We start from the raw sequence: 18,575 nt of genomic DNA, 5'->3' as shown, positions 1-18,575 counted from the left end.
GCACTCAAAGCTCTTCCAAGGTGTGTTAGACAGCGAGCCCTTTACTGACCAAAAAGCCTCATCCATTTTTTTTCTTCCTGTCCCTGCAATAGGAGGGATTTTGCTTCAGTTTAGAATCTGAGTATTTGCAATTTAGAAAGGATCATGCGAAGTGTGATTGGAAGATCCCTTTCAATCTCCTCTCTGCTTTCTATCATTTCAGTCTATTACCCTCCCTTCTCTACCTTTAGTCTCTTATTGATTTCTATTATCATTTGCTTGGCACTCATTTATTGTTTTATTCTGTTTTAGCTTTTTTCTGTAGCTGCAGTCGCAATTCTATCGAGACGTGAGTGCATTCTCACTGTCCTGGAAAACTCACAGATGTCAGAAGATCCTACCTGCTGACTTTTCCTACGTATCACTCAAATGGATCAACGTGCACTTCTTAAAACTGGAATTCCTATATGCCACCGGTTAGAAGGTGAGGTACAGAATCTAAACTATGCTGACATCCAATCAAATGGGCTCCTAGAAAAGTACGTCCAGTAGAGCAATAAAATCTATGTGAAATGACATCACAGAGCTGTATTGCCTCAAAGTGAATCAAAACATTTTCAGCAGGTACAGAAATGCAGAAAATTATGAAGAAGATGGGAGGAGGAGGAGGAGGAGGAGGAGGAGGAGGAGGAGGAGGAGGAGGAATACAATTGAGAATGTCCCTCCCTCTCTCCCTCCCTCCCTTTCTCTCTCTCTCTCTTTCCCTTCCCAATGTCTTCTGAGGTTTTATTTAAGAAAATAATGATTCTGATCCATCTTCACTGAGATGGACAGAATAGGATTTGCACATCACAATAAACTATAAACTGCATGTACCTCCATGTCTGTGGTTTTTGTTCTGTTTTGTATTATTTGGCTTTGATTAGTGCAATAGGTTAAGCCCAACCTTATGGATTGGGTATCGGTGTTCAGTGTGACTGTGAATTCACACTCCTACCAACTGCACTGTCAATTGTTGTCAGTTCAAAAACTGTGGACATATCAAACAGGATAGTGTTGCCCCCAACACACACTTAATTTTTTTCCTACACTTTTTTTAATGCTTGCTGCTATTGTATCTGGATTTTTGAATCCCTTTGACTGCAGAGATGTTGGGCAAAGGAAAACCTCATGTCCTGCTTCCCTGTCCCTGGATTCAACCAGATTCAGAATCACTATGGTATCTGTCAATACGTGATGGATTGCAAGCAGTTCTCACTGGATCTGGGACTCATCCACCCCTGGTGGCATGGAGAAGTCACCACACAGAAAGATGTACTTAATGTTGCACCCTGCAAGGTTTTCCATGGACTTTCCGTGGATGGGACCAGGAGGATTCATTCTGACAAGTTCATACAAAACCTGGGGCCTCTTGCAGTGGTTTTCCATTGCTGCTTTTGCCTACGGGGTAATCTGTTGCAGACATGTCAGCTCATCCATATTTTACTTTAATCTCCTTACCTCTTTGTTCTGATACAAAAGAGCCAGGTCCCTTTTAAATGTAATTATCTATTTTTTATTTATTTATTTTTATTTCATTTTATGTTTATTTTTTATTTTTATTTTTTTGCCTACGTTGCCCTGGCTGGGCTGGTTCCTATAGCAACCTCGCACAGAGAGCAGCCTCAGCTTCACTGATTCTCGCACTCACAATTTATATGCAAGGGTTTTCAGCTTTTGAAAGGGAGGGAGATTTGTCTGTATCTTTGCCAATCTGGAGAAGGGGGTGGGTCTCTTAGGCTTGCCTTTATTTATTTATTATTTTATTTATAGAATTTATAAGGCTGGCCAGCTTGAATATTGCAATTCTGGGTGTTGTCGTGCGGTAAAGCAAAAAACAAAACAAGATAAACAATCCCAGTTAAAATCCAGCAGAGGTTAAGAGACCACCAGGGACAACCAGTTCCACCTGAGAACTCAGATCATCCCAGCACCAACACCAGGTTTGCTTTTAATTCCTTCATTGAAGCTTCCAGCTCTTTTCTGTCTTTGTGGGGAGGGCCACTGAGCAGAAGAGAAGCAAGAATTATCTGCATGTTTCCCTTCTGGGACAAATCTGCTCATTGCCCAGGGAGTGTCAAAGTCTGCCACACAGGAGGAGAGAAACTGCCACCCCAAAGCATCAAGAACCTCACACCTTTAAGGCAGCAACTCCAGACTTCACCCCTGGAGAAAGAAAAAGAGTTTTCTGCTCCATCTTTGGCATTGCCATTCTCTGGCATGGGATGGATAAGGTTTTGATCCAAATGCTTGGAAAGCTGCTGCCACTCAGTGTGCCAATACTTAGTCTGTGAGACCACCTGGCAGGTGTGAAACAGCTGCCTCTATTTCTGTGCCCTTGCACTTGTGTTGAGCTGAGCATAAATGCACAGTAACACCAGGGATGATCCCCCAGCTATGTAAATTGTGGTACTGAAACTGGAAACTCGTACCCTAACTCCATACTTCCAGGAAGTCTTCCTTCAGGAAAACCCACTTGAGCCATGTGACTCAGGGATGAAGCCATCCAGACTTTCATCTTCATCATGTGGTGTTGTGGCAGAAACAGTCCAACTTGCCTTCACTGCCTCTGTTCCATGCCCAATGGCTGGGAAACAATTTATGCCATCTCCTCTCCAGATTCTGGGCAGATCTATACAAAGCAGCACAAATCTTTAAGGTGCTGGAAGGGTTTCAGGGGGAACCGGAGGTAAACACAAGGGACTGTGGAAGACAATCAAATAAAAAAAAGAACAGCAAGCACCTTGTCCCAAGATTGTGTTTCTGGCCTCATTTTGAGTCGAAGAAAAGATGGCCTGAAGAAGGCATAATGAAATGGCAAAATAGTAACAAGTTTGGGGAGAAGAGTTATCTTCTCTTTTGCCCAACAGAAGAACAGGGTGACAAGTAAAATTAAGGCAAGGAATCTTGAACATGGTGCACTCATTGATTATGAGATAGCTGTGGACTAGGACATATATTGACAAGCAAAAGCAATTTTTATTCAATGTGATGGGAGAGAAATGGCTTTAGAAATTATTTCAGCAGAGAACAGAACTTCAGAGAAATTCTCCTAGATGAAGGGTGGTGTTTGGGGATTTATTTAATGATGAAGTTGGGTATGAATATTCTATCTTGTACTGTAGCATCCTCTCTCCATCTCTTGGCTATCACCCGATCTTCCCAGCTTTCAAATATTCTCCAGGAAAATCATTAGGGGGGAATCTGGCCAGGAGGGGGGCGGATAGGTTTTTCAGTAATTAGGTTACAATTCAAGCTATTAGGGGAGCTCTCACCTTGAGAATTTATTAGAAAAGTTTCCTTCTAGAGGAGAAATTAATAGAAGCCTTCCACACCAGTTCTCTGCCCACAAATTTGGGGGAGAAAAGGTCGTGCATGCTCGTTGGCAAGAGGGACGAGTAAAAATGCATTGAAGATAGGAGTGTGACGTTTACTGTTCCCGGAAAGTGATTTCATTTTTATTTCGTTGCTTTCGTCCCTGCGTTCTAACCTGTCGGCTCCCAGGGCAAGCCGGCGCTTTGCTAGGAAAGAGGAAACATTGCCAGCTTTTTAATGAAATCTTCCGGAGACTGCTGTTTGTCTCTCCCCGGGAGTTTGTTCAATTGAGCTGCTAGGATCTGGGGGTTCGGTCCGGCTCGCCTCCAATTTGGGGCCCCTTTGGCTGTAACCCTCTCCAGCGGAGCTCACTGTAGTAAACTGTGGCCGCTTCCTTCTTGCCCCTGAGCTTCTCTTCCGACGGGGGCATAGGCTTGAGCGTCCAGCAGAGAAGCAGAACGGCGGCCTTAGATGCGCCGGGCCGCCGCCCCTGCCGCTAAACACTGGCGTAGGGCTGGACCGTGGGGAAGAGTGGGGGGAAGGATGTCTCAGCCTCCCCGGTCGTAAGAACGACCGTTGGCGGCTCACAAAACCACACAAGGGGCCTTGCATGACCCCACCCCAGGCCGTGACCCCCGAAAGCACTCGGGCCCGGAAGTAAGCGCGACCCCCGGAAACCACAACATCGCGGTAGAGTTAGCGCAAGGCGCAACGTGGGGTTGCGAAAGGGAGCCGGCCGGCTCGGCTTCCCTCCCCGTCTCTTGTCCCTGCCAGCTGCGTTGCTTCCAGAACGACCTGCTCGTAGGTTTTCATTCACGGAGGCTCTTGCTGATGCGGATTTCCTAGAAAGCCTCGTTTCTCTCCCCAGCTGGAGAAAGGGACACGCAGCCGGCTCGGAACGAGGCGCCGCCGAGTTTGCGCGGGGCGCGCAGCAGCTGCTTCGCCACCTTCGCTGGCAAAGCAAGGGAGCCGCGAATTCGGCGGAGGGGGCGTGTCTGCTTTTGCCAAGGACAAATCTGCGCATGCTTCGCCGGGGGGGGGGTCCTTCCTTTCCCCCACCCCCCACCCCCCGCGCCAGGAGGCTGCGCCGGCCCCAACCTCTCCGCGCTCGTCGTCCGCGCAGCGCAAGCGCTCCCAGCGTAGGAGGTCGGGCTCGGCGGCGCGCTGGAGCCGCGGCTGGCGCTGAGCCCCTTCCCGCTGCGGGCAGAGCCGAGCCGCCTCGCCGGCGGAGGTGGTCGGTGCTCCGCGCCCGGCAGATGAAGCGCCGGAGCCAGGGCGGGGCGGCCGCTGCCCCAGACCGCCCCTGAGCCGCCCGCGGAGGGCAGCCCCTGAGGCTGCGCTCTCCATGGTGCTGAATCGCTCCCCGTCCCCGGCGGCCGCGGTTGGCCCCCTGGCTCTGTAAAGGCGCCGTGCTCCGTCTCCACTGCCCGCGCCCGGTCCGCTCTGCACGGGGTCGAACCCGGCGCTGCCTCGCCGAGCCCAACCCGGGCGCCTCGGTCCTGTTGAGACGCAACCCGAAGGACCCCGTCTGCTTCTCCCAGCTCCGTGGGAATCATGGCTGCGCCGACGAAGGTGGCCTGCGCCTCCGCCCTGCTGGCGGCGCTTTGGGGTAGGTGCCGACGGTCTCCTCCCTGAAAAATGGAAGCCTGAGCCGAAAGACCGGGGGGGGGCGCGAAAAGGGGAGGCTGAATCTGGCAGCTCAGGGCAGGCGGGCAGGACCGCGCGCGAGAGGAGCGGCGGGTGGGAGGCAGTATTCGGCGACCCCCGCGGCTCCTTGGGGACAGCGGCTGCCATGGTGAGGGTGCGCGGCTTGTAATTAAAAGCAGCCTGTTGTTGTTTGTGGCGGTTTTCTCAGCTGGAAATCGGGCAGGCAACCCCCGCGCCTGTTGGCATGCGAAGGCTGTAGCAGGAGAAAGACCGAAGGAAGGAAATCGTTTGGGCTTAGAGCCACACGGCTCCGTGCTTTCTCTAAAGCTGCAACACCGCCTTTCCTTGAGTTTTAAATCCCACTCCTTCAAACAGTGGTTTAGACATCTGGGATGTTTTCTTCCTCCTGCAACTAGAGTTTTGTTTTAAAATCCCCCTCCCCCATACAAAAGTGCTTTTCTAGCCTCGGAGGACTTTTACCTTCCTCCCAAACAGCTTTACCAAAGGGTACTTTGATTTGCAAGCCCACAGTGGCCAACGAGAGATCTGGTGGTAGTAAACCTCACACGGGATGCTAGTCTGTGAAAATACACCCCCCAAAATCACCCTAGCTTAGGTCTGAGCTGGGCAACAAAATTGCCCTGTGCAGCTAAGTCCATCTCAAGTGACACAAGGCGATTATGCTGCCAGGGCTGAGGGGGCCCCCAGACAAAGGACTCTAACCTTCACCGCCCAAGTTTGAGTACGTGCCATCAAGTTGGTGTCAACTCTTAGCAACCCCGCCCCCCCGCAGGACCTGCCCATTTTTATGTCCTGATCTCTCCCCTCCCACCATGCTGCTCACTTCCCCTTCTGACCAACCACCCCACCTTACCAGGCAACAGGAATGGAAAGAGCCACTTGTCTTCCTTTCTGTTTTGAAAGCTGTGTGTGCCAGACAAGTTCTCTCAGGTTTCTTGAGGATAGGAGGAGATAGCCAAACAGCCCCCCTCTTGGCCTCGTCCTCTTCTCCCCTCCTTCTTGCATCTCCCCAGCCTTCTCTTTCCCCTCCCTTCTCAAACAGCAGCTTGAACAAGATGGCACTGCCTGGAGGGCCCCAATAAGAACTGTGACCACCTCCAAACCCACTGACCACAAAATGCTGAGCAGCAAAATCACAGTCCTGTCCTGAATTGTTACAGTAACAAAATGAATTGTAAAAAATCAACTCATTTCCATTCCCTATGAAAAGGATTTTTTAAAAAGTGATTGTACACCACCCACAACCCTTCTGTGTTCTAATTCCATATTGTCTGTTCACATGCCACCACCCCAATCCCAGCACTTCCTACAAGGGAGCTGAAAAGGGATCAAGCAACCTTTATCCCTGAAAAGCTGAAGTGCAGGAACTGGACAGCTTGCTGAGGAGGAATTCTTGCAAATGGAGATGTGGACCACACAGAAGCCCAACAGAGCTGCACTGTTACCAAAACATAGAGTGGTGTGAATCATATAGGTCAGATTTCGGACTTAGAAAGGTCCTACGGGAAAGTAAACCAACAGGCCTCTGTAAATAATACAAATGGTCCCAATTTGTCATCAATCTGTTGAAAGCACTGGAGGCCACTGTTCAGCCACTCTTGGCAGAGCTTGAACCTGACATTTAATAGAGTTTAGCACTGTCCATGTGACAAGTCTTAGAAGACAGAGCAGCCTTACCGAACCTGGTCTGTATTAGGCTTCATCTTGCATAATCATTACCCAACATGCTAGGTAGGTTAGTTGGAATCCAACACATATGGAGAACTAGGTTGGGACAAGGTGATGGTTCAGCCCACTTCCCTAATCTGACAAGATTATTTTGAATTTGGTTTTTGTCTTCTAGATTATTAGGTGTTCCACCAAGGTTTGTATCATCTGCAGGTGTGATAAATATTCCTTTCACTTCTTTAGCAAAGTCATGAATGAAATATAGAAGAGTATCAGACTCAAGGTGTCTCATTTGATGCCTTTCTCCAGATTTGATGAGGAACCTTTGATGAACTGTCTTTGAGAACAGTTTTCAAGCCAAACATGGATATATCTAATAGGCAGCCATCCAACTCATATTTATATGCATTGCTAAACAAAATGTCATGAGGCATCATGTCAAATGGTTTGCTGAAGTCAAGATATGTTATGTCCATGCCATTCCCCTAGTTCAGGCAGATGAGACTTCACGGTGATTTAAAAAACCCTATACAGAAATCCCCTTTTGTGTAAATAGAACGCTAGAACAATCTTGACATTTTCTGGCTCAGGGAAATCTGCATTTGTTTTTCTTGAGCTCCATGCCTCTGGGGGATACAGCTATGGTTTCTTTAGCACAAAGGATCTGCCACTGTTGGATGCCAGCTGCAAAGGGTGTAATATGTACTGACTGTTCATCTACAAAAAAGAAAGTGCAGGTAGTTGAGCAGCATTTATTCCAGGAAATGCCATGCTGGATCAAACCAATATCTCCTATAGTTTAGCATTTTGTTCCAACAATTCATATGGAGAAAGTAGCAACCCCCCCACCCACTTGTGTGTCTCCAAAAAGTAGCATTCAGAGGTCTTGTTTTGTCCAATACTAGAGATAGTAGATAGCTCTTGTGACAATCAGCCATTATATAATCTATAAAAGCTAGTGACCAATTTATAGGAGTGTAATAGAAGCCCGTAACCCTTTACGAACTGAAAAATCCCCTCAACTAGTATGCAAATTAAAGTCTCCTGCTGTAGGGGAAAAAAAAAAAAAGCTTAAGAACAAATTTGAGCATTTCCAAAATAAAGGGCAGAGGGTAACAGGGCCTCTGTTATGTAGAATAGGAAAGGGAAAGAAGTGCACAAGGGTTTGAAAGCTGGATCTATAAATAGAGTTTGTCCTTGAAAGAATGAATTGCTAGAACGATATGGCTTTATAACTTTTCAACAATAAAAATCACTTCTTAGAAGCTCTTGGATTGTTGGGAGTTTGCCCAATTGGTCCCAGTCCTCCCATACCACTTGAAAACTGTAGCTCAGCAACTTCTGTATGACCTATCCTTCTCTTACAGTATACAGTATACATCCCACAGTTTACACACAGCGTGAAGAATTACTTCTCTCTGCCCTGAACCTTCTACTCTTCAGCATCCCTGTATGATTCCATCAGTTCTGAAGAGTTCTACTCAATTCTGCCCAAAGTTGGTGCTTAATATAGGTTATAGACTGGGATCATCTGGAAAAAGGAAGCTTTTCTAATCTTAGATTTTAATCCTTTTTCAAGAACTCCAGCAATAAATTAAAAGCTTCATTTTCATTCAGCAAGGGGAAAAAAAGATTTGAGTGGCATGTGCATGCATGTGTCTGTGTGCATTTATCGTCCTTCTTCTTTCTTCTCTGACTTGGCAATGGTTGGGTCTCTCCTGGTCACATATCTTCTCTAGCTTCAAACTTTGCATTGTTTCCATCCCTATCCAGTGGGCATCTGTTCTGCCGTCTGTGTTGAAGTCCCTTCGGAGACAGAGGCTGTCCAGGGATCGCGCATGAAGCTAATGTGCATTTCCTGTATGAAGCGAGAAGAGGTTTCTGCAAACACCATGGTGAAATGGTTCTACAAGACTGAAGGAGGACAAGATGTAGCTGTGAGTGATTACTTCTGTACCTTGAACTCAGACCATGTGAGATGGAAAAATGGGAACAGGATCTCAGAAAGTTCCCAGATTTCAGCTAAATTTTAGGAGAACTTTCCAAACTGTAGGATCTGCACAGAGAGTGAGTGGGAGGGGAGATTTCATTTAACATGTGTTAAGAGGCTAGGTATTTTATCTATTGGAGATGCTGGAAATGCCCATATAGGAAATGCCCATGTTAACTGGAAATTAGGGTTAGGATTTTTGCAGAATAAGATTGATGGACTTGAATATCTTCTTTCTGAATATAGTCAAACTCTAAAAGGGAAGTCCTTAAAATTATTATTATTATTATTACTATTATTTTTATTATGAAGCAACTGCTTCAGAGTAAGATAAGAGAATAAGAGATGTCATAAAAGATAAACAGCTTCAGGAAGCTAGAACATAACTCTGCTCTGTTTTGGCAAATGATTGCAGATTCTCCAAGTTAAGAGCAAATTCTATTGGTCAGCTGCATCATATGAGAGGCCTGGAAGAGATATTTTAGTGGAATTTTACAGGGATGAAGTTCCATTTTCTGGAAGTCCTAGGCTGGATCCAGAGAGCATATCAGATTGACCGCTGGTGTGGGCAGCTGCTGTTAATAATTTGATTTCCCAGTTAAGATCTGGGAAGGCTGCTGGAAATGATTTAATCCCACTGGATCTGATAAAAAATAGCATTATATGATTGGGTCCAATCTGAGGCTCACCGTTCACATGCTTTGATAAGTAAATCCTATGGGATTGTGGATTGTATTTATCATCCCCCTTTTTAGAAACAGCAGGAAGGATGACCCAGAAAATCATACGCCTGTCAAGCACAGTCAGTAATCTTTATGCTAAGCACTTATAACTGGAAATTGAGAGACTGACTGAAGCATGATGAACATCTTTTAGCCAAGGAACAGGTTTGTTTTAGTCAATCCACTATTGATCACAGCCTTGCATAATTCCAACATTTAATTGAGGAGTATTCTAAAAATACCACAGTTCTCTTAAATGGAGCTTTTACAGATCTGCAGTCAGCATTTGATTCTATCTTCAGATAAAATGATGGGTAAAGTCAGAAGCTTCTGCAATTGCTTGGCGCTTGCTATTACTTATAGGCATCTTACACGCCAGTACTTCCCCAAAAATGACGCCACGTTCAAGGACCGCTCTGATTCACAAAGTGAATGCCACTCTAATTCACAAAGTGTTCGATGAGGTGGCTTTCTTGATCCACTTTTAAGTAGTTTTTATATGTATTTATGATTTGGTGAACCATTTGAATAATTGGGTTTCCATCCCCCTATATTTGAGCTGTCGATCGGAAGGTCGGCGGTTCGAAACCGCGCGGCGGGGTGAGCTCCCGTTGCTCGTCCCAGCTTCTGCTCACCTAGCAGTTCGAAAACATGCAAATGTGAGTAGATTAATTGGTACCGCTTCGGCGGGAAGGTAACGGCGTTCCGTGAGTCATGCTGGCCACATGACCCGGAAGTGTCCTATGGACAACGCCGGCTCCAAGGCTTTGAAACGGAGATGAGCACCGCCCCCTAGAGTCGGACACGACTGGACTTTACGTCAAGGGAAACCTTTACCTTTACCTTATATTTGTAGAAAAACATATTTTCAGCTTATGCAATGCAGAGGAATTCTTTCTAGGAACCTGATAGAACTCAAAAAAGTTTGGGGGCCCTGTTCAGCACTAAAAAATCAGGTAGAAACAATAACTAGAACAACGGTCTGTGCCAGGAGACCAAGAATACATTCCTGGTGGATCAGTGGCAATTTAATTGAACCAATGTTACATTTTAAATATCCAGGGGTAATTTTTCATGCTGCGCGTTCACAGACCTTCAATGGCCCAGAATACTCAAAGGAGAGCTTCAGTTTTTAAAGTGTTTTTTTGGGAATAAAGGAGGCTGCTATCTACAAATTCTTTGAAGGCAAGTCCTTGGCACCACTTTTATATGAAGCACAATAGGGACTTTTTTTCAACTTGGCTTCCTTACAACATTTTTAAGGGATATCTTTTAGGTTGCTTACTGTGTGGACTGTGTTTCAAGGCAAACATGGTAAAAGGGGAGGGTAAGGTACAGACAGCCATGCTAAACTCCTGGTCACTCATTTTCTAATAATGTAATACTCACTCAATTGAATTATTTATAATGGTCATAGACCAGTACAAGCAGAGTGCTTAGTGAATATATATAAATCTCTCTTAATAGATAATAAACGAAATAAAATTTAAGACAAAGTTAAAATAAATTTATAAAACAACCTAACATCTGTGAGTGAGGTCCAGGGTGCAGTCTATATTTAAATTGATATAAGTATAATGACACTCGAAATTACAAAGAAATGATAATATTTAAAGTTTAAATGAATTATAGCTACATAAAATGTGTTTGGCTAGTGGAAAGTTGGCCCATCAGGGTCCAGCAGAAATTCTGTGCTGCTGAACAAAACCTGGCCACATTTTATGTTATTAACAATAGTACAGGTGTACAAGAAGCACCTGGTAATTCTGTGGCTCATTTTGTATTGTCTATTCATACCTTATGCTGGTCAATGGCCAAAAAGGAGGAGGAGGAGGAGGAGGATTTTCAACTCTGAGCAATGTCAGCCAGCCTGGGAAATCTGAAGAAAAGCAGGGAATTCATTAAAATCTTGAATTCTTGACTTTGCCTATTCCTGCTTTGTATTAGGGAAAGCTTGTCTTCTTGCTTAATTGTAGAACAAATAATCAAGCACCCATACTTAAATGGGAGATCACCAAAGGCAATTCCAAATAAATCCTCTGAATACTTTCATTCCCTACGTTCCATGAAGGATGAAAGCAGTGGTGCAGATGCTTGGAAGTGACCGTCTCCTTCCTTTTCTGGACCTCTACAGATCTACGAATACAAGAATGAGAAACGGGAACTTGAAAGCCCCTTCCAGGGCCGGCTCGAATGGAACGGAAGTGCAGATATGCAGGACGTCTCCATCTCGGTCCTCAACATCACGCTGAACGATTCAGGGATCTACACCTGTAATGTCACCCGGGAATTCCTCTTTGAGACCCACCGCCCCGTCTTCACCAGTTCGACACTGATTCATCTCACAGTGGTGCAGGACGGTAGGATAACACGAGGGGATGGTCACCTCTTAACAGTTCAGGTTAAGAGTTTATTTTGGCAGGGAAACAAACGGGGAATGCAAGATAAAATTTGCTTCTATCAAGGAGGTGGGTGGGATTTCCTAGATTCCAACAACTCGTTCACATCTAACATACCTGGAAAGAATTCAGAAGATCACCACCCACCAAATTAAGGAAGGCCTCCAAGGGGGCCAAAAGCAATTTAGCCAAATTAGCTGGTTAATGGCCTTACTAGCACAAAACTCTTAGACTAATTAGAGTTGTTTGGGGAGGGGGAAGTTAGCAACATCACCCATGATTGAAAACAAGGATGCATCATTTATTTTCAGTCTGGAGTACAAGAAGCATAACTGGAGTACACGGATCACGTTGTGTTGTTGCTTTCTTCAAAAGCCCCTGTTCAGTTTTAACACTGGGACTGGCCAATTTTCACCTTTTCTATTTCAAGCATATTTGGAACATGCTTGGTGAATCCTCTGACCTGGGTGGCATTCTACCCTTCTTCCTCTGTGTGGTAAAGGTAGTCCTCACTTAACTACCACAATTGGGACTGGAATTTCAGTTGCCAAGCGAAGTGGTCATTGAGCAAATCTGACCAGATTTTATTACCTTTTTTGCTGCGGTTGTTAAGTGAATCACTGCAGGCATTATGCAAGCAACATGGTCATTAAGTGAATCACACAGTTCCCCATTGATTTTGCTTGCTAGAAGCCAGCCAGGAAGGTCAAAAATGGTGATCATGAGACCACAGGACACTGTGACAGTCATAAATGCAAACTGGTTGCCAAGCACCCAAACCATGATCATATGACCGCAGGGACACTGCAACAGTCGTAAGTGTGAGGACTGGTTGTAAGTTGGGTTTTTTTCAGCACTGTTGTAAGTCCTAACCATCACTAAATGAATGGTTGTTAAGCGAGGACTACCTGTACAAGCCTCATTCAGAAAATCTCTTACCTCCTTACTAAGGACTTGCATTTTTATTTATTTAAGGCAAAATTCCCTCCCATCCCATCCACCCTTAAGAGCCCTTCCAGATTTATTGCTGTCTTTTAAAGGGTTAAGCCTATAAGCCTTGGGTCCAGGTTTGTTTTCTTGCCATAATAGTACCAACTCTTGTCTACCACCCTTATTTCCCACCCTCCAACAACCCGTTTTGCCTTTAGCTCAGTGCCACCTTTGAGCGGGGTGTAATTGGCAAACTGGGTTCCTCCAGGGGGTTATTATCCACAGGCCATTCTCTGCTAATTTACCGAGCTCTTCCCTGGGAGCAGAATGTGGCTGAGGCTTCCTTCTTGTACACGTCCTCCCTTACACTGTGCCGTGTTCTTTCTCCTTCCTCTGTGCCCACAGCTCTTTCCCCCACAACGCCTTCTCTGTGTCCTGTGCCCTCTGTTTTCCTTCCCTGCAAAGATCCCTGTCTCAGTTTTCTTCCTTCCTTCGTGGTTCTGTTTCCTGTTCTTCAGCATATTATAGAACATCTGCTGAGGGGAAAGTAAAAGGACAAAAACAAAGGACAGTCTGATCAGGTGCCAGGATGGGCGTAGACATGGCGCTCATTCTCTAGTGAAGTAGGTTGCCTAAGTGACTGTGCATGTACCCACATGAGCTATGGAGGATGTCCCCAGGAGGCACCTGCTGTGCATGTGTGGCTATCAGCCATATAATGGCTGAGATTGAGCAAGTGGGAAGGGTAGCAACATTCAGTCTTTTATGAAACAGTGGACCTTGGCTTCCTTCCCCAGTTCTAATGGTGATCTGGAATCGGTTTTCATTTAGCCACACCTTTCATTTAGCCACTCCAAAGATCGGTTATTTAAATGCCTGGGAGGAAGTGGTTGATCATAATGTGCATTTGGGTTGTAAGGAATATTTTGTCCTCTCCTCTTCTCTATGTTCTCTTTCCTCTGTGTCCTTTCCTTGAGCCTAGTTTTCTATTATGGTAGAACAACGGCTTATCCATTAAAACAGGGTTTCTCAACCTTGGCAACTTTAAGATGGGTGGACTTCAATGCCCAGAATCCCTCAGCCAGCTGTATGCTGGCTGGGGAATTCTGGGAGTTGAAGTCCACCCATCTTAAAGTTGCCACGGTTGAGAAAACTGCATTAAAATAATGGCAGCAATAACAATAGCTATTGTTGCTACTGTTATTAGTCAGCTAGACTTAGACTATCAAAACTAATCTGGATCTTGTCCTGCAGAGGAGTTGAAATGCTCTGAAGTGGTACAATTTGGGAGCGGGAGTAGAATAAGATCTGTACTGGTTTGCAGTAATCTGCTGGTGAATTGCAATAACTGGGATGCAGGCTCTCAATTGCAAGACACCAGCAATTTTTCTAGATAGCACTATTTGCTCTATAAATATATCTGGGACTGGAAGTGCTTACTAAACTTAATAAGTGAGAAAAGCTGCTGTCTCGGTTTCTGCATGATAATCCTTCCATGGAAGATACGGGAAACTACAGAAAGTCAGCATCATCCCAGATTTGCCTGCAACGTTAAGCTCAACATACTTGATCCCGTGAAGGGGGTTTTGCTCATATGGATCCAACCTAGAATGAACTCCATTTTTTTTATCTCCCCTGCAGCTGGAGAAGACTTAACATCCGTCATCTCTGAAATAATGATGTATATTCTCTTGGTCTTCCTCACATTGTGGCTCCTGATCGAGATGGTTTACTGCTACAGAAAAGTCTCCAAAGCAGAGGAGGCTGTCCAGGAAAATGTGTGAGTGTGGGGAAAAAAAATCTGGGCATCTTGGAAGGGAAACAGGAAGAAAAGAAAGCAGAAATGCATGTTAGAGGGGTGGGGGTGGAGGGAGGATAGATTCCTGGTCAACTAATGGACACACCTGTGTAGTTGCTTTTGTAAAGCTGCACCACTGACTTTTCCCAGATTTTTTTCCCCTACTTCCCAGTCTAGGGATGTGGTGGCACTGCGGGTTAAACCGCTGAGCTGCTGAGCTTGCCGATTGGAAGGTCGGCGGTTCGAATCCGCATGACGGGGTGAGCTCCCGTTGCTAGTCCCAGCTCCTGCCAACCTAGCAGTTCGAAAACATGCAAATGTGAGTAGATTAATAGGTACCGCTTCGGCGGGAAGGTAACGGCGTTCCGTGTAGTCGTGCTGGCCACATGACCACGGAAGTGTCTATGGACAAATGCCGGCTCTTTGGCTTTGAAACAGAGATGAGCACCGCCCCCTAGAGTCGGACATGATTGGACTTAATGTCAAGGGAAACCTTTACCTTTACCTTACTTCCCAGTCTAGCTACTAGCCTGGGTACTTTCTGATGGTCTCCTGTCCAAGTCTGACCTTGTTTAGCTTTCTGAGACCAGCCAAGGTCACCTAGATGATGCCATCCAAGGGCTTCTTAAATGCAAGCTTGAGTGTTTAGAGTTCTTCTTCAAATAACACCATGTCACTTTTGTTCCATAGTGCCAACTACCTCGCCATCCCATCAGAAAATAAGGAAAACTGTGCTATACCTGTGGAGGAGTAGGAGGTGCAATTGCACCAGAGTGCAGTTTGCAACAAAGGTGAGAGAAAGCTGTATTCATGGTAAACGATAGTTTAGCTCCAGGATATTTCATCCAGTAGAATTGCTAAATCTGACAGGGCTGGGAATTCCCAGTCAGGATTTCATGTTTAAAAAGAAAATCCAGATATTAGGTATAAAAGGTTATGTGTCATGCAGAAGACCTATGAGCATACGAACATGCTGCATTTGAAGTTTTTTTTAAAAAATTAAATATTACATATTGAAATACTGCAAAATTCAGGGATCTGGAACTTGTGAAGGAGAACAGGATGTCAGTCCATGGATCCATTCAAAACAGGAGTTGAATGAATTTCCCCCACAGTCTATTGGTTGCTGTACTCACAAACCAGGTTTCACCCAGCCTTTACAATGCAAGGTAGATCACCCTTGTGCTGTTTCTCTTCTTTTCAGGAGCCCTGCAGACTCAAGGACTAACAAATCGCTGCAGCCAGATTGAAAGGAGTCCTGTTCCACGAGGTGGAGCCGTGAGGCTGTGTAAATTCATTTCTGTTTTTCCCCCCCCCGGGGACACCACACATCCATGGCTTCCACCTTGAGCTTAGCAACCTGTTGGCTAAAGGCCCTGTCCTTTGAGGCAAGCTGAGTCAAAGAGGGCAGGATGGCACCACTCCTTTCTCATCACCACCACTGTCATGGTTTTGTAAATACTAACTGCCTCTCTCACTAATGTCGACTTTTCACTGGGTGCTCTCTGCCATCCCAGCTGCCCCAGGACAATGTGCTCCACACTGGACATTCATCTGTCTTCAGTTCTGGAATTAATTTAGTCACAATAGTGTCCCTGATCCAGTGGGGGGCAAGCAGGCAGGGCTAAGATTAGAAAGTTTTGGCTCATTGTGAAACTGTAGGAGAGAAGTAGGGGAAGAACTCAAGAAGCTGGAGACGCTGTTGAGACAACCACAGGGGCCTTGAAATGACCACAGTCCAGACATTAGTTTGAGCTTTAAAGTAAGAGTGACTTCAGAAAGCCTCCACCGTTTGCACAATTCATTAATTTCCATCTTGCAATAGGCCACAGTCATTCCAGGGCTCATCCTGTGTGAATTCACAGTGTGGAGAATAAGTTCATGATCATGGAAACAATGGGTTTAGCTAAACCTCTGGAGCAGACTTTTAAAATGATGCTCCTCAGTGAACACTGATATCTGAAGCAGGCAATCAGTCCCCCTTTGGTGCTTGGGAGGATCCAAGCAGAACAGATTAGGAGAACACACCCAAGGATAAGGTACAGCCTTGGTCAGCCCTGGTTGCTTTGGAACTATGGCAAAGCTGAAGTTTCATAGCATGGAAATAATTCAGAACTTCTGCTTCCCTGTTCCCAAGTTGGGATGATGGGAATAGCAAATTGAAATACATGAATATATATTCCCATCACAAACCAGTAGCACAGGCAGATCAACCTAAGTTTTTTGACCTTCTCATCAACCTTTCTAAAGGGATCCAGCAATCCAGTGCCGGTATCCCCACTAGATGGCACCCATGCACTTCCCAAATTCAAGTTATAGATTTAAAAAAAAAAAGATTGAAATGGGTCTCAGGGCTTATGAGATGTGGGGCATTTTTATTATGATTTGACACTTGCAACACTGCATGAACTTGGAAGGTGGGACTTGCTGCCTCCTCAACAGGCTTTTGTGAACTTACAATTAAATTTGGTCAGAAGGTTGGTAGCAGGAGTGAGTGGTCAGCAAGAGTTTACTCATATATATTTTTAAAGAATAGATGAGTTTTAAAGGGTTTTGTTGTTTTTGCTTTGACCACTCCTATTTCTCCCTTGCAGCCTCCCTCCCCCCATGCAGCATCTGACACTCAAGAGCGAGAAGTGGCTACTATACCATGTCCTTCAGCTTCCTTTCTTCTAGACACATTAATTTGTGTTGTTGAAAATTCCTGAGAAAGGGTTGTGTGATTGTAGAGTGGTAAGCAGAAAGGAAAGCAAGGAAATGGGAGACAGCCCAAAATGCGGGAGAACCCACTAAGCTAAAATAAGTAGAAGCTATGACCGGACACTGCAAGTTTAAATGTCCAGTAGGATCGGTTCGATTTCAAGTTGTACGCTGACATCCTGTGTGAAAGGCCACAGTCCAACATGGGGATTTCTTTCCGGTTTAATAAGCTTTGGTTTATTATCCTAAGGGCTGGGGCAGTGGCGTGTTCATCTTGCCTTTCCTTCATGTGCAAGGGAAAGACGGTATCTTCCACTTAAAATTTTTGGTAAATCTTTGATTGGGGTTAGCTTCCTCCACCTATGCACATTTTTCTCACAGTAACAGGTAAATGCCTAAAGTTTCCATCTGAAAGGGGACACATTGTTCAGCTTTAGAGACAAGTTGCCAGTATGGGAGTTAAACGCCAGAAATTTTAATCAACTCCCCAGTCACCGCACACCACATTCCCACTACAGAATGAACAACCACTCCCGAACAGATCTGTCTGCAGTTGAAGTAGCTATAAAGAACAGGGCTAAACCAACCTTATTTGCTATGTGTGCCTGACCACTTAGCGACTGCTAGTTTTGCGATTCAGTTTGAGGACTAAAATTCAATACTTTTGGCACCTAGAGGAAAGCTTGTGATCATGATAGTTTTGCATAGGTGTACAGCACCCATATCAGTAGAAACTATAATCCAGGAAGCCAAAGGTTATTTCCTCCTTGTGCATAGTATGTTATCTTTCCTTGTTGTAACTCCTCTGTATAAGCCACAACTACAACATTGGGGGGGGGGGCAGGTTTTGGATTGCTGTGTAGTCATGCAAAGCTCAGAACGAAGGACCAACCTTCCCTTTGGAGCCTATTCCACCATGTTAAGCATTCACTTTTTCCTAAGCGTTCCACACATTTCATGCATATTAACCTTGGAGAAAATCTGCAGCGAAGCCATTTCCTTCCCAATGTGGAAGGGGGGACAAGAAACAGAAGGCAGCCAATTAATGCCAAGAGGCTAAAAATTTATAGCTGACATTTAGAATTGCAGTTCGCTTTAATATGCTGCATTAGCTAGTTATTGAAATATCAGGAGTAGAACGCACCTAGGTATCTAGCAAAAACTTAGGCTCCGGTCTTCGTTCCAGATTTAAGGATTCCCTACCATCTACTGCAGGGTAGAGAGGACTTTCCTTCATGGAAATGTTGGGGTGGGTAAATCTGTGGTCCTCCAGACATGGACCCACAACTCCTTTGATTGCCATCTATTAGCCATGCCCCATGGAGCTGGTGGGGACCAAACCTCACCTGGGCAAGGTCACAGATTCC

General features: G+C 45.3%; 1 protein-coding gene across 1 annotated transcript; it reads left to right on the top strand.

Moving 5' to 3' along the window:
- The first annotated feature begins 4,850 nt into the window (after positions 1–4,850).
- Positions 4,851–15,810, top strand: SCN3B (sodium voltage-gated channel beta subunit 3). The gene is made up of 6 exons (XM_063311393.1): positions 4,851–4,942; positions 8,443–8,606; positions 11,516–11,741; positions 14,352–14,490; positions 15,199–15,299; positions 15,713–15,810. Exons 1-5 carry the CDS (start codon positions 4,888–4,890, stop codon positions 15,260–15,262), a joined length of 648 nt encoding a protein of 215 aa, XP_063167463.1. The 5' UTR covers positions 4,851–4,887; the 3' UTR covers positions 15,263–15,299; positions 15,713–15,810.
- The last annotated feature ends 2,765 nt before the right edge of the window (positions 15,811–18,575 follow it).

This window comes from Candoia aspera, chromosome 9 (assembly GCF_035149785.1).
Source record: "Candoia aspera isolate rCanAsp1 chromosome 9, rCanAsp1.hap2, whole genome shotgun sequence".
In the NCBI taxonomy this organism is placed as follows: Eukaryota; Metazoa; Chordata; class Lepidosauria; order Squamata; family Boidae; genus Candoia; species Candoia aspera.
Note: the sequence above shows the minus strand (reverse complement) of the source record. Positions and strands in the feature narration are given on the sequence as shown.